Raw genomic sequence first — 18,200 nt, 5'->3', positions numbered from 1 at the left:
CACACCTTGCGCGTTGGTAGCACCCGCGGGAAGAAAATAATGAGATCACCTCTCGCGTGCGACCGGCGCATAGCTGTTACATTTGGTAAAACACGCCACGAGTGTTTTTAGCAGTCAACGTGTTAACTCGCAATGTAACTATGTATGTCGCTATGTCCTTTACGTCTCGGGTGGAATCGCAATTCAAGTTTGAAGCAGATATATTTCCAATCGATTGAACTTAAATTTTGTACACATATTTAGTTCGAATGACAATGCGTTTTATGATAAGCATGACCTAATGGTGCACCCAGGAACGGCTCCAGTAGTGGACATGATTTTTTGTCACACATTGATTTCAAGAAGCTTTCTCACAACAATAAAAGCTTGTGTCAATAATGACATTTTTATTTTAAAAAAACTTATTGTTAAGAGGATTGTCTATAATTCTAACACAAGGAAAGGACATAAATTATACAACAGAATATATAATACAGTATTTGTTTAATCAAACTCTCACACAATTACAATTAGAATATACATTTACATAACATTGACAAACTCCCGTAAAATAGATCAGTCATTAGCATAGGTATTATTAAATTGTTATCGTTTTATATCTAGTCAATTTATACATCAATAACTTGTTAATAAGGTAGCCTAGAAGTCGTATAAATAAATGGCTGAGAAAATACATTTTAGCATAAATATAATAACTGTTAAAAAACCTAGTCGCAATCACAGCGACAAACTTCAAAATTGCGAAGACACACGGAACAACTTGCACACTTCGCGACGTCGAGGCAAGAGTTTAAAATCATCCCACTTCGTATTCATAAATTTTAAATCATAAAGTTAAATTCACAAATTAGACTATAAAACCTTAAAACATCACATCCACTACAAAAGTAATACAAAATACATATTTTCCCATACAAAATAGCTACAAATATTAAAGCTACAAACTTAATTCACTTAAATGTTTAACAAAACTAAGTTACATCTAAAATATTATAAAATAACGAATGTTATTCGCAAAATAATATAAATTATTATTAGATTTATAAGCAGAACGGCGGTTATGAAATTATCATCCAAATCGCTTTGAGCAATATTCAATCAACAAGTCCAAGTTTCGCCAGAAGAGATAACAAAAGATTGATAAAACAGATATTAATAAATTCAATAAACAATCAAATAAAGTGAATGTTATTACTTTCTGTTTTCGAGGGTAGAAATGTCATTTGCGAGATAAATGCAATCGTGTTTTGGCTCGCCAACCCTTCGGCAATCTCGACAGGACAAAATAGACCAGTATAAAACATTTAGGCGCTCATAAAATATTATAAATACCATTGTTTCAATCTGAGAATGTGACCGTAAACCGAAATAAGAATGTTAGTTGCTCAATCACGTAAAATCTACTACACTTAGGTAATCTACGTTATAACAAATGTTATAACGTAGAGTACCTAGAATGCATACATTTTGTTCCGAGAAAACACACATTTTTAAGCATATATTTGAATGCATTGATAGTTTTCATCCAGAAATTTCTTTTCATCGAAATCAGTTCAGTAGATTTTGCGGAATTGAATAACAAACATCGTCACTCACACGCAGATTATAAGCAGTGGAAAACATAATACATAAAGCCAATAAAGGTGTTCGATATATATAATTTATTTTCGGGTCAACATGTTACTTTTATTCAAAAGCATAACTGTGAGCATATACAGATAGGAAATACAAGCGAAAAGCTAGTCCTTCATTAATAGTTTCGGCTTTAGCGAAATTAACGTATATAAAACAAAAAGTAATAAGCACAAACGTGTTAAATTTGTTTTTCGTGCTATTGGACGCGTAGCCAGTTGTAAATTACATTAAATCATATTTAGAATGTGAGCTGTGTACACTGCGGCTAGTTTCAGTTAGTTATACTTGGATATACTAGGAATTTGAAACATACGTTGTATGAAAACAAGTTGGTGCGAAGTGATCTCGCTTCAAACCGAAACAACTTTAAACAAGCACCGGGGTTGTCATTAATTTAGTTTACGAGGTATTTTAATATGCTGTATCATTGTTTGATTGTAATTATATATTAGTTAGTTTTATATAATCTGCTTACAAGTAGTTTATATTGAAGTAGAACTTATTGCAGTAAGCTTAGTTTTATTTTCAGGATCAGTCAACTCATATAACTAACTCGAAAGTGAACGCAAAACGACGTTCGACTTGCTAAGGTACACATAGTATAATACAAACTCGCACTCCGCGTCCTTTTCGTCTTTTAAACCACACGATTTTAATGTAATTTTCACTGTTATTTAGATAAATAAATGCGTGTGGTCATATTTTAAACAATTTTTTTCGAATAATGCTATAAAATAAAATCCATCCAAATAACTTGATTACGACGCCAAAACCACTCGAATTCATAAATATTGAACACTTTCATCTTTTCTCAATACAAACATTTAGCTTTCGTTTAATACCAAATGTGACTTGCACAAGTGATATAGAATGCTATTTTCAAAACAAATATCAATATTTACTAAAGAATTGTTTTGTTATTTCTTTGCTTTAGTATTTCAAATAGGAAATATATCTATTTACGGTTAATACATGTGATATAGTAAAAAAAATAAAATTTTACGACGAAATTGGAAGAATATGGGTACATTTTCCTATCAAATTTTAAATATTTCGTCCAGCTAGCATGATACGAATAAAAAAGATTCAATATATTATTAAAATTATTATTATCAATTAATACGAAATGTTTTTTCTTTCTTTCTTTGATGTAAATGGACAATGACGGATAAAATACAAAAATCGAACTTTACTTGGCAAAATAAACATTTACATTTTTGCTTACAAGCCTTATTATGTAAATAATTTTACTATGTATTTTTATAATTTTACAGCAATATCATTTAATAGACTTTTTAGGAAATGTCTATTTAATGACTACTGTCTAACATTTATTTTCAACAATATGGACTATGAAGATTGTTTACGTTAGAACTAAACGGATTTTCGACGTTCTGTGATTACGCCCACAAATTCTCTTCATTGGTACTTGTTCACTATCGCCTTCATCTTCACTTCCTCGAATGTAAACCGCCAGGTCTCGAATACGGATGGCTCTGGAACCGCTCCCGCGCGCGCACTGCTTTATAACCAACTGATTTTTCATTGTTCGTCTTACCACGGGCAGAGTCTGTTAGTGTTATGACGTCACAATACGGCACATGGAATGAAGTGTTAGTTGTTAGTACACCTGTACCTGACACCAGCTATACACTATAGGCAAACAGTTTTCCCTACTATGGCGGTTTCGACGTACATTGCGGGGTTTTTCTTGAGGTAAATAAAAGCTCACATACAAAACTACGCAATGCACGTCCGTTCGGGCCAACACCAGCCTGAGTTCGCCGATTGGGCATAGCCAACATCATACTGTTATTATTTTTGTCATACAGTCTGTCTCGTCTGACCGCATACCTATTTACATTCTCAGCTACGACTTCCCAAAAAAAACTCGGTTAAATATTAACTTATTAAACAATAATATTTTTTATTATTGTTTCGAATCTACGCTCTAATTTAAAGATGTTAATGGATCAAATCTAACAATGACCATCAATAACATAATATTAAATATTCGAATTTAAATAATGGTCATAGCAAGAAATGCTATAATTTCCTGTTAAAAGTACAAGAAAACTTGAAACTCAAGATGGTAAATGAAACAGCGAATTTTTAACATCACAGTACTATGTAAGTACATTATGCGGCGGTTACTTAATGGCATTCTCGGAAGAATTTCTCGGACCCTAGGAATTCGGATAGTTTCATATTATAAAAGCCGAAATACCCCCTGTGAATTCCAATGAGATGGACAACATCGTAAACGATTTTCTATTAGTATTTCGATACAATAAACTTCAAATTGTGATGAATTTTATTTATTGCAATTTAAGATTATATTGTTAGTTTTTGATGGCGTAAGGTTTTGTTCGACGTCAGAGACAGACGGTCTGCCAGCAAGATTGTAAGGTCTAAAGAAAATTCAGCTAATGGTTATTAACAATCAATATGTAAATACAATGAAACATGGATTTTACGAATAAAAATCATATTCGATTTTAATTAGTATTACTTTAGTCCCTAAATATTTTTTCTATTTAGGGACTATATTAAATATTATCAATCAAGATATTACATGTAATTTAATTACATTTATCACCCAATGCCTCAAATTACTCATGTCGGATCGCCTTAACACATATCAAATGCTCGGTCAAGTTAATTAGTCTGTTAAATATTTGGACAACGCCTCCCCCGGCTAATTGCGCGCGGCGATCCGGTTCAATCCAGATAATAGGGGAATGTCTGTTTCTTTCACATGTTTTATCTCTTGGGAACATAATTTATACGAAAAATGTTGACCAGAAACCGCAATCGTTTTGCGGCGAGTGTTTTTGAATGTTTATTTGTTCCGGGTTACGGAATAACTCTTTGAATACAAATATGAGACATGATTAACTAGACATGGTATTTACGTTACGAAAACGAATCGTACCAACAACGTGGAAGTTTATATGGAAAATAATATAGGTGAGTACGATAGATTCGCTATACACTTTCGATATAAACTTTCACACTGCTCGTGCTAACTGAACTAAAAACAAACGAACCAGATAAATAAACTTCACCGAATTTCAACATCAACCGTAACACAAAAGACGATCAGATATACAATGTCAATTGCTAGTGATAAAGGCCCATGCATACCAAATGCATACGCAGCACTTTGCAGCACCGATTGTATGAAATTGTGCGCATGTACTTTCCTATGGATAGTATGGACTTTTGACATAAACGCAAGCGTTACAATACCATACAACCGTGCAGCTAAATGCCGCACTGGAATTGCGTGTGTGTGTACCATCAATTTTAAGGTTCAAATCCACATCCAACATACACGAAGTGTTTATTTACCTTGCACATTCCTCTGCAGCGGCGTACCATCCCTGGACAGGCTGGACCCGAAGCCGGCGACGGGGGCGCGCGGCGGCGCGGGCGGCGGGGCGGGGCGGCGGAACGGCAATGCCTTGCCTACCACGGGCTTCACCACTTTCACTGTTAAATAGTTATGCCTCATTTTCATAATGATACTACCGGCGCGATAATACTTTCAAGTTTATTTCGTCAAAAAATGTGTAAAATTTTGCGGTAAAAAATTACAACGCATAAATTGGATTTCCAAAAAGTCCTCACGAGGAGCCGATTTCTGAATTTTCCGGAAATCGACATTAAACTACAGCGAGGGGAGACTATATAAATTTAAATCAGATAAATTTTAGCAGTAGTTTAGAATACTCGATAAAATTAAGATTTTACTTTGATTATTCTCTCTGAAGGGAAATTCACACGGGCGGAGCCGCGGGCAAAATCTAGTCCTATGTAATTTAAACTGGTCGCCGATGTATAAAATAATAAATAATGATTTATGAATATTCAACATTCGACCTATAGATATTTGTAAAGCTACATAGTAATAGTGTTTCTAAAAATCACCCGAGGAATTAAAATCAACCCTTCCCGAGCCATATTTATTATTCTATACAGAAATGTCTATGAGAAACAAAACAAAATTGGCTTTGCATATTCGGCGGATAGAGCTGGGAATTGGATTAGAACCTAGGTCATGTAACAATCCCGGTAATCAAGTGAATCCCCACTGGATTACAGCAATCCACGGACGCAAAGTGCGCGGGAAAGCCGCGGTCGCCGGCAAGTGCGCACACAAATGTGTTTAGTGCCCAGCACCGGATATGTCATAGGATATAGATATGACACTTTTTTGGGATAAAAATATGGCATTATGGCTAACATATTTTTTAATTCATATGATTATGATTCATCACATCAACCTTTCTTGAGAATGTTATTGATCAGCTGCCATGTCCGTTAGTCGCCTTGTACGACGAGAGGATATGGAATGGCCCTATTCTAGGGCGGGACCACACGCCACTATACGGTGTCACATAAAATATGTAACGACATGAAACTTACACGAAATATGCTTCTGTATTTTGTCATTTTGCATTTGAGCATACTTGCTGCTTCAAATTACTAATTATTTTCCTATTTGTTCGCAGTGAAATGTGACGTTTATTTTTTAATGTGGGCACAAGTTTTGTGTGTTTTTAACATGCGGTTTTGTTAAGTGACATAGTGCATTGCATTTAAATATCCAACATGTTAAATATTACATTTAATATAAGTTTTATTTAAATATTAAAACTGAAAACTATTTAAACTCAAAACTAGAAACAAGTTTAAGAAAAATAAAAGCGTGATTAAATATAGTTCGCGGTTAAAACTAAAAGAGAAATATTAGTATTTTGTGTCAAAGAGTATAATAAGCTATAAATGCCTAATGAGACGTTAAAAAACAAAAAGAAAATGTGTTTGCAAAATAACAACTTACCATTTCGATCGTTGAAGTTAAAAGTCCTTTGCATAGTATTTGTCCTGTCTGTTAGTCCTCTCTTGATTGGCTCTTGTTTTACGTCGACTTTCGCTGGTTTTTTGGTCATCTCCACTTTACCCCCCAACACAAAAGTAGAGTTCAAATCTTTCGGGTCAATGAAATTCTCAACTCCAGATACTATACCGCATTCCCGCTTAACCTTCTTCGCGGAGTTCAAATTCCTCGCCGTGTCCAACAATTCGAATGAATCGTTTATAACAATCGTCTCGTTATTAGCTAGTTTTATTGGAGTGCCTTTCCGTTTCGCGCACACTCTAACTGGTTCTTTGTTCTCAATGTCTGTCAAATCATCACTGTCCGTCACTATGTCTATGGTCGCGTTAGTGTCGTCTGTTTTAGCATTAGTAAAATCAAGAATCGTAGTCGGTTTTTCTAAGTCTAGATTTGAAATGAATTTGAAATGCGCGTCACTTTCTACGTCTTTGTCGGACCAAGATATGCCTTTGGCGAGTTTAGCTTTCTTCATAAGATCTAAGTATTCACTTTTCAATGCTGGTGTCACTTTATCATATCCTTTTAGTGTAAGGTACAACTTCTTTAACATGCTCGGCATGTCGCTCATGTACTCTGTGAATGCGTCGATTTCGTCATGTTCTATTAAAAGCAATTTGTGCCTTAAATCGTCTCTTGCTTTGATATACCTCAGTTCGTTGCTTAGCTGGATATTTTGTACGAAATCAGTCAATTCTGGGCAGTCGGAAAGCGCTTGGTCGCAAATTATGTGAAGTTTCTTGCGGCTCTCGTCCCACTTGGACCAGGCGATTATGACTTTGGAATCTAAACTGACCGATTGCTTCATGTAACTTTCGGCCGCTCGCTCTTGCCGCGGTATTTCTTCGTTGCTGATCTAACCGGGACAGAACATTTTATTATTACAGTAAACAAATTACTTTTTTCAATACTATGAGATCGAATATGAATTGTAACTTGGTAGAAAGAAATATGGTACTAAGTTAACCTAGATTATATTATAAAGTTACAGTTCCTATAAACAAATAATCAAAATAACATAGTCATCTTTATTACGCCTATTTTATATTTAAAAAAAAAGTAGTTTGCTTAATAAACTCGCGATCGAAGCGACTGGCCGGGCGTAGCCGTTGCTTTATAATGTTACCTGTTCCATGGCCTCGCAGGAGGACCTGTGCGCGAGATCAGCCACGTGGATGAAGGCGCGGGTACGCAGCCGCTGCCGCAGCGCCAACACTCTCTGTCGCGACATCAGGCCAAGCAGTTGTTCTTCCAACTTGCTATGTATTGCCGACTCTTCTGATATGCGACGGCGCCATTCTTTTATTGCTGTCGAATAAAATGTTTAATTTGCACGAGTCCATTGATTATTTGCTTACAAGAAACAAAAAAAGTAAAACATATTTTTTATTTTTGAAAAAATTATGTAGTAATTTGTGATGTACCACAGGTAAAGGTATCTATTATAATTACGCATATTTCTGTAATCTGCTACTATTGAGATCAAAAACAAAAACACACACACAATAAACCGGCCGAGTGTTTAGACGTGATAGTTTTCGCATTTAAAACATTATTTTCAGTTTTTTCTAATAATTACTTATTTTTATAAAAATTCCTAATATACAGCTGTAAGAAGTTTATGAAATAAAATTAATAGAAAAAATAAAAATTACAAATAAAAAAAAAATACACAAACCTTTCTCCTTAACCAAATCAGGTTCCTTAGCGACAACCTTCACACTGGACAACGACAGCTTCGCCTCCAACTCTTTCACCTTCTTCTTTAACTCCTCATTTATCTTGACATACTGAGACAACCGCATGTCTCCATCGACAATGTTTTTCTTAATGCTCAGTTGGATTTTGTTCGCCCTCGCTGCGTATTTGAGGGTATTGTATGTGTCCTCGTAGCTGATGTGAGCCGGGGACACGTTGGCTATCATGACAGTTTTGCAGTTCCCACCGAGACTATCTTTGAGAAGGCGAGTCAGTTTTGAATCTCTATAACAAAAAATGGAAATGCCTTATTGCCATTTTTCTAACAAAATTAGTGTGACGATACGCGGGGCTGAGGTAGACGAGTGGGGTAGAGTTTACGACATGGCTCTGCCCCCTGCTAAACGAAATAAACCTCGCCCTTTTACGTGACGTCTGCAAGTCTTTCATTGTACCTTGCACAACTGAATACACCTGGTACATATCTATATTTCGTCCGTGATACAGATCCAGTTACCCTTCTTGACTTACTAAACAATGATCAAGATGCAATTTAATGTATTCTTTAGAACTGGTATGATTCACTATTAAATGATCCCTTCTAATTATTGTTTAAATTTTAGTTAAACACATATGTAGCACTACGACACATTTATCTCAAGTAGTATTTCAATTTATACTTCGAATTAGTGTGATTAAATATTGTCAGCAATACCTCATACCTATAAGGAATGTAAGCACTGGCATCGGCCAACTTGTTGATGCAGTTCCCGAGCGAGAGCAGACTGCGGTTGATGTTGGCGCCCTCCTTGAAGCGCTCGCCCACGCAGCCCGTGGCGGACGCGCGCTCGCTGCCGGCCAGGTCGATCATCGACAGCTTCACCAGCCGCAGCTGGCTGCTCGTCTTGTACCTCATCTTCACGTACACCTACGACCATTGGAAAGTAACTGCTTATTCTCACGAAGTTTGATATTATGTAAGATTTTATTTTAAACACTAGAAAAAGAAATTCATAAAATCCTAGAATTTTTTGTACTTTTTTTTCTGAACATAAAATAAAATCTCATTGAACAGTAAAATAATCTAGAACAAAAAGTAATTTATTTGCCCAATAGAAACAAGCACTACAAGCAAATATTTTTATAATAATATAATACACCATACATATAAACACCATTCAAAATGCTTCCCACTTACTAACCTGATATAAAATCAAATATTCTAGTTTTGTGGTTCAGAATCTTATTCATTGTATCAAAGCCACAACACAAGCTCACAGCTTCATGTGAGCCATAACTTACTTGAAACACAGCATGACTCCTGGAGCTCTCAGCATTAGCATCAGTTGGATGTTGGGTTCTATTCTTATTCCCATTCTCCAGCATGTTAAGGAGCTCCCGGGCCGTCTTGATATTGTTCAAGGTGAGGCCGGCCACCATCACTCCATACTTGGCATCTTCGCGGAGTTGCAGTGGGGTGGACGACGGCTTTAGCAGATCATATACATTCTCATTGTACACCTGTAATCATTAAAGATATTATTAACAATCTAGTCTACAACTTTGTTTTTGCAATAGCCGATGAGGGTATGTACCTGCCTTAAATTTTGTAAATATCTATTTATATACTGTACATGTAAGCGATTGTGAATGAATAAAAAATAAAACAGTTCACAAAAATATGATTTTAAAAAGATTAGATTTTTTTTTATTGTATAAATCAATCTGAGGTTTAGAAAATTACTGAATGAAATATAATATTATAACAGCTTTTTTTAATTAGAAACCTCACAAAAACATGCAGTATCACATAATAATGTATAAGCTTAGTTACTGTTCTATGATTTATACTTGGTCATGAAACATTACTTAAAATTTTCCTAATTTAGGTAAAATTATGTTTTAATGACACCAAACTGTTTAATAATGTTGAATAGTTATTAGTCTTCTGATTTATTTAAAAACAAAGTTAAGTAAACATCAAACATAAAATTTACATTAAAATAGATCTAGAATTATTTAAAAATACTCACTTCAATGTAAGAAACACCAATATCAAACTCCCTCTCCTTCTCATAAGAGTTTATTGTGTAAAACAGATGTTCCATGGTCAAGTAAGTTATTCCTGGGTTCTCCTTACTCCCGATCATAGTGAAGGTCTTCCCGGCGCCCGTCGCCCCATACACAAACACAGAACAGTTGTAGCCCTCCATCAATGCAGCCAGCATGTCTTTCGTCGTTGTTTCAAAAACATCCTTATTTGAACAATTTTGTCCACACACATTATCAAACACAAATTTCAACTCTTTATTAGCCCGTTTCAGGAAGTTTTTATTTGGCTGTTGAACTCCTTGATAGAAAAACGGCCTAATCTCCTCTTTGGGATCGAAAACCAGCATCCTATCGTCCACTACGTCCACCACAATCCGACTGTTTTGCTCCAACTCCCTTTCGTTCAAAGGACGCACTCTCACCACGACTTTAATGTTTGAAGCCATGTTCTGGGTAGATCCACACTTTGATGGTACTAAAGCACTGGCCAAACCGGGCCTTTTTTCCATTTTAACCATTTTCACAGACGCACAACAAAACTTCTCTCATCTAGCAGAAGTATCGTTCTCAACTTTATTTGACTGAACTTTACGTTACACTTTAACGGATTCAATTACATTGGTCACAAGACTTGTTAATTAATTAAAAACAGTTATCACAATTGTAAACAGTTTTTAAATTCGTGCTCTGCTTACTCGTCATCAACTAGTCAAAGCCAACCGTCAGTTTTTAAATTGACAGCAGGTTAACATTCCGCGCGTCACTCACGCGCTGCCAAATGCGTTTCGTTTCAAACTTGAACTATTTCAGTATCACCTATAGTTTCTATGTATAACATGGAAATATTATTATTTATGATATAATATAATATATAATAAATTGTATATAATATTTTAATTTAAAATATGTAATACATTATATTAGATTTTTTTATGATCATACAAAAAAGCGCTATCTGTTGTCGAATAGCTCAATTGTAATAGTTTCTTTTTGTGATAATAGATGGCACATCCCATTTAATATCATTTACAGATATAAGAACATTGCATTTTAATGTTCTTAGATCTGTGATAGTATTAGTTCCAATATCCAATATTCAATCCCCAATATATAATTTACTTTTTCAGTCAAAAGAAAATACTTAATCTAGATCTGCAGGGGAAAACCCAGTCTTTTCATAGCATACAAATTGAGACAAACTTTTGTCTCAATTTTGTGTTTGTTTTTACTAATTATTTTCGTTCATACGCCAACACAATTAACTCCCTAATCCTAAGTCGAATTAAGTATTATTTATATAATACAAAGGAGGGACGGCGTCTTATTGTGACGGCGTCGCTGTATAAGAAACAAATACAATTTCCTTTTAATTTCCGGCGCCGATCTTATCTGGACATAAAGGGAGGTTCGCATTCAGCGGGACTCTTACTAAAACTTCGGAAACAGGAATTCCATTGACATTGTTCTCAAAACTACTTACATTAACGTTGTCCAACGGAACAGATAAGGGGACAAATCATTGCTATAAGTGCGGAAGAGACCTTATTAAATTGCTGCAATAGTCTGAGGTACGATCATGGTATGAAATTAGACATGTTCATTCCTCGTGAACGTAGGTAGGTAAATACCGTAGCGCTCCACCATGAACGGTTTTTTTTCTGTTAAGTAGGTAGGTAAAATAGTAAATTATATTATTGGTCACCTATAGGTACTTAATTTAACTGCGATTTCGATTAGAAAATATACAAAATAATTGAGTTAAAAAAGCTAAGTACTTAGGAACCTAGTATTAAAACTACGTATTTGTTAATTAGGTACTTATTTTAAATGTAAACGTTAATGATAGTGATCATATAAAATGATAATTTCCTTTAAAATTTATAATTAACAACTGCAATTACATCGTTACAACAAATTGCCGCAAATTACACGGTAAAGTCCGCAACCTATAATTATCCATTGCGGAATATTCATAACACTCGGACATTTCAAATAGAAATACAATTCATTTAAATAAAAGGAACTGCAAGAGAACATACACTCAGAAAATGAGCCGAAAACGCTAACAAAATGGTTTTTAGAAAATTCTTGTCCTATTTTGAAGATCCGAAGTACCCTTCAGTAGGTCCCCATATTCGACTTCTAAGCCTTACCGGACTGTGGCACCAAAGCAACTCCAAAATCGAAAAGGTCAAATTGTACCTCTTCTATTTAACAGTTGCATTCTTCTGTAGTCAATACATTAGATGCCTAATGAAATTCGATGCAGAATCGCTAACATTGATACTGCAGTACGCCCCGTTCCATATGGGTATAGTAAAGAGTTGCTGTTTTCAGAAGGATTATAAAAAATGGGAAAACGTTATATTCTACGTGTCATCACTCGAGCGTGATCAGCTGTTGAAGAAAAACGAGCAATCCGTTGAGATTACAAAGTATATAAAGCAAAGCCGACGGGTCACATATTTCTTTTGGGCACTTGCCTTCTTTTCAAATTTCAGCATATTTAGCGAGCCGTATCGTAAGAACCATGAGAATGAAGACGGAAATAAAATCTATACTCAAATCTTTGACGGTTTCATTCCATACAGTAGCGAAGCGCCAGGGTATTACGTTTCTATGGCCATCCAAACTGTATTAGGCCACATAATCAGCGCGTATGTCGTCGCTTGGGATACGTTGGTCGTCACTATTATGATATTTTTCACTGGACAACTGAAGGTTGCTCGGATTAACTGCAGAAATATAATCAAAAATGGTGAAGGTCACGAAAATATTGTATCGTGTCATCGACATCATACTAAATTGGTTAAGTAAGTTACATAACAGGAAAAGAAAATTTGTATTTTATGCATGTTTTAGATAGCAAATTTTCTCTTTTTATAATTATATAACTTGTATGTGACGGTCTTTTATAGTCTTTTTTTTCACTTTCAGATACCAAAAGCTGTTCAACGAGCTGATATCTCAAGTTATGTTCGTGTACTTAGTGGTCATCTCCGTGAACCTTGGCGTTTGCATCATCCAAGTTGCCGAGGTTTGCATTATTAGCCGTCAAAACAATTTCAATATAAAAATAATTTTATTTGCTTTTAGATAACATAGAAGATAAAAAATTATAACAAAACATTTTACACTTCAAAAACGTCTTGTTCTTGTCCATGGTTTTAGTCCTAAATTAGATTTTCACAGATACTTTTTCACGCCTAAAAACGCCACGCGTATAAAATTCTAAATGCTAAGCTTCCAAATTCGAATAAGTAGACTACTATAGCATCATCTCTCTCCTAAATTCCACACGGAATTAGTATGTACTCCGTAATACTAATTCCTACTAATTCCATGATTCCACATTCCTTTAGTTACAGGACGATATAACAGCTTTAATTTCGAGCTGTCAGTTCGTGATAGCTTGTCTTATACAACTGCTGCTGTTTTACTGGCACGCGAACGAAGTCACTACAGAGGTAATTTCATTTTTTTTTCTTTATTTCCGCCCTAAAATAGGTTCATACCCTATTGTCCGCTCGCACGAGGTGAAAACGTCTTGCCAGTATTTTTTTTTTTTGCGCGGAGTAAATTTATTTTTTCAAGGATTAGTATCCTAAAGATCAGCTCAGGGGCTTGGACTGAATAGGCATCACATTATCTAAATTTAGATAGGAGAAAAAAGCTTTCAGCCTAGCTATTTGCATATCTGCATTTCGAAAATCCGCCTTCCTTGCCATAAAATCAAACTACAGCATTCCATTTTCTCTTAGCGAGATTATGCCTACATCGTAAAACAAGTTTCTTCCGGGAACTATCAAACACCGACGCTGCATGAAACTTCCAGCAAAAATTAGTTGCCAACTTTTTCGCCGAGTCGGGTTTACGCAGATTTTGACTGGATTTCTACATAATTGGCTGAGGCTGCGCAACTGCGAATAAAAATTGAGATTAAAAAAAAATCAAGACTATTGTGGGATTTTGTTCGCTGAAACTATTTATTTAATTGGCTTTTCGAATCGCGCCAATTAGTTTATTTTAGTTTTTAGATTCAATAACTTTAAATTTGACATATAAAGAAATATAGAGATATAAGTATATTTTATATATTTCGTCTGGAGTATCCAACCAGTATGAGCGAAATAGATCTACGTATAGTAATATTTTGTAAATTATACATACTATGAATTATATGTAGAGGTATAATATTTAGGTCTATCGTATCATAGAGATACATACGAAATTCGCCGGTTTACCTGGAAAAAATTATAAGTAGTATCCTTGTACTTTATTTGTAAGTTTTATATTCACACAGCTATGGTACATAAATAAAAATTTACACTTCTGATAAATATTCCACAGAGCGTCCTAGTCAGCTATAGCACATTCGAGAGTAACTGGACAGAAGCGCCTGCGAGTGTCCAGAAGGAGGTGGCATTACTGGGGATCACTACCAACAAGCGACTGGTCTTCAGGGCTGGGCCCTTCAACGAAATGTCCCTACGTACCTTCATAGCAGTTAGGTATCTTTTATATATTTTTATGGCTGCTTTTAACTGCCAGTTTTGAGAACTAATCTGTACAACATATTATTATCGGTGAGTATTATTTCCACAAGTTCGAGCTTATTCAATCAGTGTAATTTGTGTCTATATATATTTATTCTTTTTTTAAATAATACTTGGACTGTCTGCTAAAAAAGAAAAGCAGTCTGTTGGTTAATACTTAAAGGAAATGTTCCTTCAGAACTTCATAGCAGTTCTTGTATCTTTTGTATTTGAACTGACCTGACTTTAACTACATAGTTATAGGAACATTACATTAATCTTCTTATATCTGTGCTTTACCTATATAATAGATTCAGATATATTTTTCTAAATATCAAACATTTCTTTATTTACAGATTCTCCGCGCCAGTTACAGCTTCTACACTTTACTAAGTAACACCAATAAATAGAAAGTAGCAAGTTAGTACACTTAAATAGAGCTTCGAACCACTACATAAAGTAGATTTCGTAGTACGTATGCTACGACGAGTCTGTAGTACTTCGTAGCTGCTACGGCGTAGCTTATAATGGTGTCGTAGCTACGCGCCGTGGCAAGTGTAGCAATCAAGAAATACGGTAGATGGAAATTTTCAAAATCAATCATATTATTATTAACAACGAGTGATTCTAGAGATAACAGGCCAGTCTATTTGTAATTTTAGAGTACATTTGTCAAAAGCTTTGGTTTCCACACATTAAAAAATAATTATTTATAAAAAGCCACTGACAATATAATTATACAACAATAAAATAAAATTGCTGTGTCAGGTAAGTCGTTTTTAAAGTTTTCTGAAAACTTTCCTTGAACAAATATTCCCAGCGGTTTTCATCTTAATCTAGACACATTGTTGCACGTTCAGATGTAAATTAAAGATATATATATATAATTTTAGTGTGTTTTATTCCCCAACTGTACTAAATTGTAGATTTCGAAGTAACAACCATACTCATAGTAGCGATCGATACAATCAGCGGACATTAACTAACTCACTAAAGTTTGAGAGCCTCACTTGCCAAGATTCCGATGTGAATCGATTAAGCTTGAAATCTCTCGTTAATCGATTCTGATTCAGCGTTCCGAATGCGGTTGCAGATTTGATTCGATTTGATTAAATGTTTTTGGTTCGGCAAAGTTCCATGCTCGATCAAACATGTGTTACGTGTTAAAATTGTAGAATAAAGAGTTTAGTCCGATATTTGTTCGCATTGACGTTGTTAAGTATTTCAAAGCTATGGGAATAATTGGGTATTATTTTTGACTACAATTTATTACAGAGACTACAATGAATTTCATTTCTTACCGTGTTATTTGTAGCTCATTGGTTTGTTCCTGACCACGCCACGGTTCCTGTCCTACAATAGCAAACTAACTCTGTGTTCAGAATTGAATCAACAGAATAAGGTGACGAAGGAACACAGCTGAAGGCATTAGTCGAGTAGTAAACACGAGCTCAACGATAGACTATGTCAGCCTGGAGCCCTGGGTGCAGAGTAGATACTTTGTAAAGTCCAAGCCTTGCAATAACTTTATTTATGTTGAATTAATAAATACGAATTTTCTTTTAGGACACTTTGAGATTATTATGTAGTGACACTGTACTGTGAGATTTGTATAGATTATATTCATTCGGGTATTAATTAAATTATTTATTCTAAGTTGGTGATGTTGTAGCAGGTTTAGCAATTATTGGCAAATTCGATATAGAATTAAAGATAGAAATAATTTAATAGAATCGTACTAGCTTTTGCCCGAGGCTTCTCGCATCTCATGTTTTAAGCAATATATGTCGCAATAAAACCTATACAAGATTTAAGTTGGACTACCTGCAATACAACTGAGAAAACCGCATCAAAATCCATTCAGTAGTTTTTACGTTTTGCGCGAACAAACATGACTATGTTTGTTTACAGTTTTATTATATGTATAGATTCAATCGCAAATATCTTGTGACCACATTGTACAATATCCAAGCTTAGACTTCCCAGCGTCTTCTGCTCCCTTGCCCCGAGTCTGTTCAAGTCAAGAGTAATTCGGCTGCACGGAGCTTCATACCTACGAGATTAACATATAAATTGTTTTGAATCCGACTACACCGCGTTAAATTATTTCGCGAACTTCCCAAATTTACATGGTAATTGCTAAAACTCAAGATTTGTTGTTGAATTCCTGATTGTGAGACAAATCTCGGCGAATAAACTAGTTAAGACGATCTGGTAGTCAGATTATGGCGGTTTTACGTGTATGTTTTTGTGACCTACTTCAAATGAAGTATGTTGAAATATAGAACGCACCCTATTCTGACAATAGACAATCAAACGTCAAGTCGTGTTTTTTCCCGCCTTCTGCGTCTCTCTTCCCGCGCTGCTCTGTCTGTATCGTGCTACTTTTATCACTAATAAACTAAACTTAATCAATTATCAGTTTTTCTTTAAAGTATCGTGTATTGCGTTCTATAGTATTATTTTTTGACGGAACCACGGGCAAAAAATAATCGTAGAGTCTTGCCGGGACAAATGGACCAGGACGAAGGCGAAAAAGTATGTAGGCCATTGAGTGCCATTGACATCCTTGAATTGTACCTATAAAAAAATCTGTCTATGATACTGAGACTATAGTAATCTAAAGAAAATACTATCTAATGATCCAACATAAAATGTCCAGCACTAACTCGAAAAAAATTTAATTTTTCACGTAGGTCACTTAATTTTAATAGATATATTTTAGTCTACCTTATACAGTCATTTTAGATTGGAAAGTAAATGAGAACCGATTAATTTCTTCATTATTGTCAACTTGTTTGCCGTAAATCAATCTATCACTCTGAGCAATTCCCAAAAGTGCCATCAAGCTCTGCCGGGAACTTTCACTCATCTAAAATGTATTAGAGTTTCAACTGCTGGAGCTTAATCGATTTTACTCGATCCTGGTCTGGACCTGGGAATTTATCCAACTACTACTTACTCAACTCCGTCCAATCCAAAGGACAGACTCAAGCGGGGAAGAGGAATTACTTACAGGTACAGTAGTAATCTATACATAAATAAATAAATATATTAGGACAAATCACACGGATTGAGCTAGCCCCAAAGTAAGTTCGAGGCTTGTGTTATGGGATACAACTCAACGATATTCTATTTTATAACAAATACATATATAGATAAACATCCAAGACACGGGCCAATCAGAAATAGATCATTTTCCATCACCGACCCGACCGGGGATCGAACCCGGGACCTCTCGGTTCAGAGGCAAGCACTTTACCACTGCGCCACCGAGGTCGTCAAAGTACGTATACACACATAAGTATAATAAAACTGTAAGTGGGCTAATAGGATTAGTATAAGGCAAAGAAAAAGGTACGAAGTTATGTAAAAAA

At 35.2% G+C, this 18,200-nt stretch overlaps 2 protein-coding genes across 7 annotated transcripts; one reads left to right on the top strand and one right to left on the bottom strand.

The window, feature by feature from the left end:
• Nucleotides 1-464: 464 nt before the first annotated feature.
• Klp67A (Kinesin-like protein at 67A) lies at nucleotides 465-11,014 on the bottom strand. 4 transcript variants are annotated; one of them, XM_053746693.1, is made up of 8 exons: nucleotides 10,270-11,014; nucleotides 9,539-9,757; nucleotides 8,959-9,164; nucleotides 8,217-8,521; nucleotides 7,665-7,846; nucleotides 6,485-7,394; nucleotides 4,990-5,130; nucleotides 465-3,205 (listed from the first exon to the last, which is right to left on the bottom strand). In XM_053746693.1, exons 1-8 carry the CDS (start codon nucleotides 10,804-10,806, stop codon nucleotides 3,087-3,089), a joined length of 2,619 nt encoding a protein of 872 aa, XP_053602668.1. In that variant the 5' UTR covers nucleotides 10,807-11,014; the 3' UTR covers nucleotides 465-3,086. The 4 variants fall into 4 exon arrangements, with proteins under 4 accessions (XP_053602668.1, XP_053602669.1, XP_053602670.1 ...); XM_053746694.1 differs by having other exon boundaries at nucleotides 465-3,169; XM_053746695.1 differs by having other exon boundaries at nucleotides 465-3,157.
• Nucleotides 11,015-12,318: 1,304 nt separating this feature from the next.
• On the top strand, nucleotides 12,319-17,296 carry LOC128671012 (odorant receptor 49b). Of its 3 annotated transcripts, XR_010369927.1 has the most exons (6): nucleotides 12,319-13,101; nucleotides 13,226-13,325; nucleotides 13,651-13,755; nucleotides 14,639-14,794; nucleotides 15,180-16,069; nucleotides 16,139-17,296. XR_010369927.1 is itself a non-coding variant. In XM_053747080.1 (5 exons), the coding sequence occupies exons 1-5, from the start codon at nucleotides 12,359-12,361 to the stop codon at nucleotides 15,231-15,233; spliced, it is 1,158 nt and encodes a 385-aa protein (XP_053603055.1). In that variant the 5' UTR covers nucleotides 12,319-12,358; the 3' UTR covers nucleotides 15,234-17,296. The 3 variants fall into 3 exon arrangements, 2 of the variants coding, with proteins under 2 accessions (XP_053603055.1, XP_064292109.1); XM_053747080.1 differs by having other exon boundaries at nucleotides 15,180-17,296; XM_064436039.1 differs by having other exon boundaries at nucleotides 14,639-14,799; nucleotides 15,180-17,296.
• Nucleotides 17,297-18,200: the final 904 nt, after the last annotated feature.

The sequence above is a fragment of the Plodia interpunctella genome, chromosome 6 (assembly GCF_027563975.2).
Source record: "Plodia interpunctella isolate USDA-ARS_2022_Savannah chromosome 6, ilPloInte3.2, whole genome shotgun sequence".
Taxonomy (NCBI): Eukaryota; Metazoa; Arthropoda; class Insecta; order Lepidoptera; family Pyralidae; genus Plodia; species Plodia interpunctella.
The sequence above is the reverse complement of the archived record's forward strand: the minus strand, read 5'-3'. Positions and strand labels throughout refer to the sequence as shown.

Bases quoted from the DNA above. Each gene is read 5' to 3' on its own strand.
- Klp67A (XM_053746693.1), bottom strand. From the start codon at position 10,806: ATGGTTAAAATGGAAAAAAGGCCCGGTTTGGCCAGTGCTTTAGTACCA. The intron at 9,165-9,538 runs GTAAGTTATGGC...CAATGGTCGTAG, and splicing joins GGAGTCATGCTGTGTTTCAA to GTGTACGTGAAGATGAGGTA. The intron at 7,847-8,216 runs GTTTGTGTATTT...TTTATTCGACAG, and splicing joins TGATTTGGTTAAGGAGAAAG to CAATAAAAGAATGGCGCCGT.
- LOC128671012 (XM_053747080.1), top strand. From the start codon at position 12,359: ATGGTTTTTAGAAAATTCTTGTCCTATTTTGAAGATCCGAAGTACCCT. The intron at 13,326-13,650 runs GTTTGCATTATT...ACATTCCTTTAG, and splicing joins GCATCATCCAAGTTGCCGAG to TTACAGGACGATATAACAGC. The intron at 13,756-14,638 runs GTAATTTCATTT...AATATTCCACAG, and splicing joins CGAACGAAGTCACTACAGAG to AGCGTCCTAGTCAGCTATAG.